This window comes from Urtica dioica, chromosome 5 (genome assembly GCF_054948205.1).
Source record: "Urtica dioica subsp. dioica isolate 48M chromosome 5, U.dioica_male_clone48M_v1_H2, whole genome shotgun sequence".
Classification (NCBI taxonomy): Eukaryota; Viridiplantae; Streptophyta; class Magnoliopsida; order Rosales; family Urticaceae; genus Urtica; species Urtica dioica.
Window position 1 is genome coordinate 36,246,772 of NC_142760.1, and position 3,274 is coordinate 36,250,045.

Consider the following 3,274-nt stretch of genomic DNA (forward strand, 5'->3'; position numbering starts at 1 on the left):
CATCACTTTTTTTATTTTATTTACACGCAAATAATTTAAGATAGAAAGGGGTAAGAATCGAATACAATACATATAACATTATATTTGTTAGAATGATATAATATTTTTAATGAAACAGCGACGGAGAACACCCGATGAACTCCGACACAACCATCATGCTCTTCTTTGCACCATTAAGCTCGGAACCGGCATCCGAGTCGGAGATCCCTTGCCTGCACACGATGTACTCGTACGGCGTGAGGTTCATATTTATGTATCTAATTTCATAAAAATAAAAAAAAATGTGTCTAATTTATTAATTATTTATGTGTGTACATTATTATTTTCATGAAAGTTAAATCAAACTAATTTCATAAAAATAAAAAATGTGTCTAATTTATTAATTATTTATGTGTGTACTTTATTATTTTCATGGAAGTTAAATCAAACTAATTTCATAAAAATAAAAAAATGTGTCTATTTTATTAATTATTTATGTGTACTTTATTATAACATATAAAGACAAGAATAGAGAGAGAGGGGGGTAGGTGAGAGTGGGGTCCATGAGATATTGACATTTACAAAAAGTAAATAAATAAGGATATAATGGTAATTACATAAATGAAAAAAGTGTCAGGTTTCCTATTTGTGATCTGTTGAAAAAAAAAAGTCCAAAAAAATCAAAACACTTTTTTTTACTCCTAAGGCAATTTCTAATCTTTAACAATCTCTTATATTAATGATCAAAGTCTTATATTTCTGCTTATAGATTAAAAAAAACATGTACAAATATATTTCTCTTTATATGCTTCAAAGTCTACTTTCGATACGTATACTTAATGAGTAAACAAACAAAAAATGCAAAATAAAAAAAAATGTATAATAAATATATATTTTATATACATTATACTTTTCTTACCCGTGTCCAGCTAGAGTATTAGTAAGATCTTAAAAATCAAACTCATGTTGCATGTTTTTTTTTTCAATAGATAACAAGCTACCTAGTTCAATCGTTCTTGTTACATATTTATCAAAGATTTTATTAATTTCATCATCGCTATATTTGTTCACTTATTAATCTCTTTTTCTTGAAACTAAATATTTCTTTATGAGAAATTCATCAAGAACTCATTTTTTTAAGTAAACCAATTTATCTAGCTCAGTTGGTAAGCACCCCCACCCTAAATGAGGAGAAAGGTTCGAGTCACCGCGAAAGCAAATTGCTAAAAAAAATGATGATATAGGAGCTAGCAAAAAAGACAATAACAAATTTTAAAAATAAGCTGTGCCGAAGGCTGATATAATAGAAATCTAGAACCCTCTGAAAAAAAAAAAAGATATATAAATTATAAATAATTGATTTTGTGGTCCTAATTTGTGGAGAAGATAAAATCAGCTCTCATTGGGCAATATGAGGCGATCTTCCCCTTCCACAAGCTTTGCAGATTGTATTATGTCCCCTGTCTTTATCTGTGGAAGAATTTCTCTCCCAACTGTTGTATATCTGTGAAAAATAAACATAAATAATATGTACATATGATGCAATGAAATAAAAATATAGTGAGTTATGTGAGATAGGTCTCTAAAGAAGTAAAAAATGACATACCCAAAAACTGAAAATTGTCCTTCATCAAATGACAGTCCTCCTAATCCGGCCTATAAAAATGCCAAACAATTTTTTTCTGTTCATTATTCTAAAGGGAAATTGCAATTCATCCAAAAGTATATGCTTGAGAAAAGATAGTACAATATTAAATCTAAACTTTGTAAAACAATTTATCGAAAGGTAAAACATGGCCATTTTTTTCTGTAGGACATGATGTTTATGCAATCCAGCATGAAATAATAAATTATTACTTGATCTCTTTTTTATTTGCATGAAGATGTCACACGTCATGTACTCGATGCCACGACCAGAATAAACTATTTCCTGAATATACCCATGTAGAAATTGGACTTACATTTCTCTTATCATATAGATAGAAGAAAAACTGGTTTGAAGATGAGTACTCCTCTGAGGCTTCACTGTGAGCCATGACCACTGCTCCGTAAACAGATAGGGGTAGAACTGGCAATTCACCGTCCTTCACACGAAAGATACAGAGAAAAATATCATTCATTGGAAAAAAAAAAAATTACAGTATCTTGTTATAATATATATGGACATACCTGAACGTTCAATGGGGTTCGACATAAAGGCTCGAATTGCCCGGGTGGCATTATTTCCAAGGGAACACTGATTCCTTTGCTCTTATCAATCCCATCCGAGAGAATGGCTTGATCTGTGAAGTTGAGTTTCGATCCATTGTATGTACCATCGATCACCTGAAGAATTGTGAATTCCATAACATCTAACGTGAATGCAGGTCCTTGCAAAATTTAAATGTATTCGAACAAACAAGCACAAAATTTATACACAATATGGAAGAATTGGTGTGCTAAAAATACAAACAATCCATTGAGGCCGAAGTGACGTTCAACTACCTTACCAGCTTTGCGAAATTCCCGGCAGTTAATGGTGCTGAATAACCGTCTATTACGACCTATCATTGGGATGGTAAAAAAGCATCAATAATTTTTATAAAACAGTCTTTCTTCACCGAAGAAACGCTGGTAGTTTGGCGGACAATACCTGTAGTTTGGCGGTTTTTCTTGGTTCACCAGCTTCTGGAGAAAATGACGAACCATCTCCTTTTGCCATCGTGAATTCTACAACTCCTCTACCTGATAGCCTAGAAATCACTAGGTAATGGCGTCCCTGATATCGTAAAGACTAATACAATGCCGTTGATATATATCGAAATTGATGTTGAGCTACGCAAATTATCGAAATTGATGTTGAGCTACGCAAATTGTATGCGCAGGTCTCTAATAAATTATTGTGAACAAGCCCCAAAAGCATAACTGGCTGACTCAGATCGGGAAAGACAAATATAGTTTGGCTGACTCGTTGGTTTAACGCTCTCATTAATATGACCAGTTCTGCGAGGTACTTAGTTGTCTCTAAGCAGTCTTATTCATTTGTTTTCAAACTTTCAGGCACTTGGTAATCTTTATAACTAATGTTCATGATATATACTTTCACTTGGTGTTTATCAAATGATAGGATTTTTATTACCTGAAATCTTGGACTTGAAATAAATTTCGTTTGCAATATATAAAGAGATAGTGTCTCTGATAAATAAACTAAAATAACCATGGCAATTTTATTGGAACAACTCAGTTAAAATGTTAGTTTGAGGTGTCCATAAGATGATATTGGTTCCCATCTATCAATTTCGAACGTAATATTGTT

General features: G+C 32.1%; 1 protein-coding gene across 1 annotated transcript; it reads right to left on the reverse strand.

Annotated features, from left to right (window-relative positions):
- Positions 1 to 1,141: 1,141 nt before the first annotated feature.
- On the reverse strand, positions 1,142 to 2,699 carry LOC149398168 (peptidyl-prolyl cis-trans isomerase CYP37, chloroplastic-like). Its single transcript, XM_089615788.1, has 6 exons — positions 2,612 to 2,699; positions 2,469 to 2,522; positions 2,149 to 2,304; positions 1,941 to 2,063; positions 1,586 to 1,635; positions 1,142 to 1,483 (listed from the first exon to the last, which is right to left on the reverse strand). Exons 1-6 carry the CDS (start codon positions 2,678 to 2,680, stop codon positions 1,372 to 1,374), a joined length of 564 nt encoding a protein of 187 aa, XP_089471914.1. The 5' UTR covers positions 2,681 to 2,699; the 3' UTR covers positions 1,142 to 1,371.
- Positions 2,700 to 3,274: the final 575 nt, after the last annotated feature.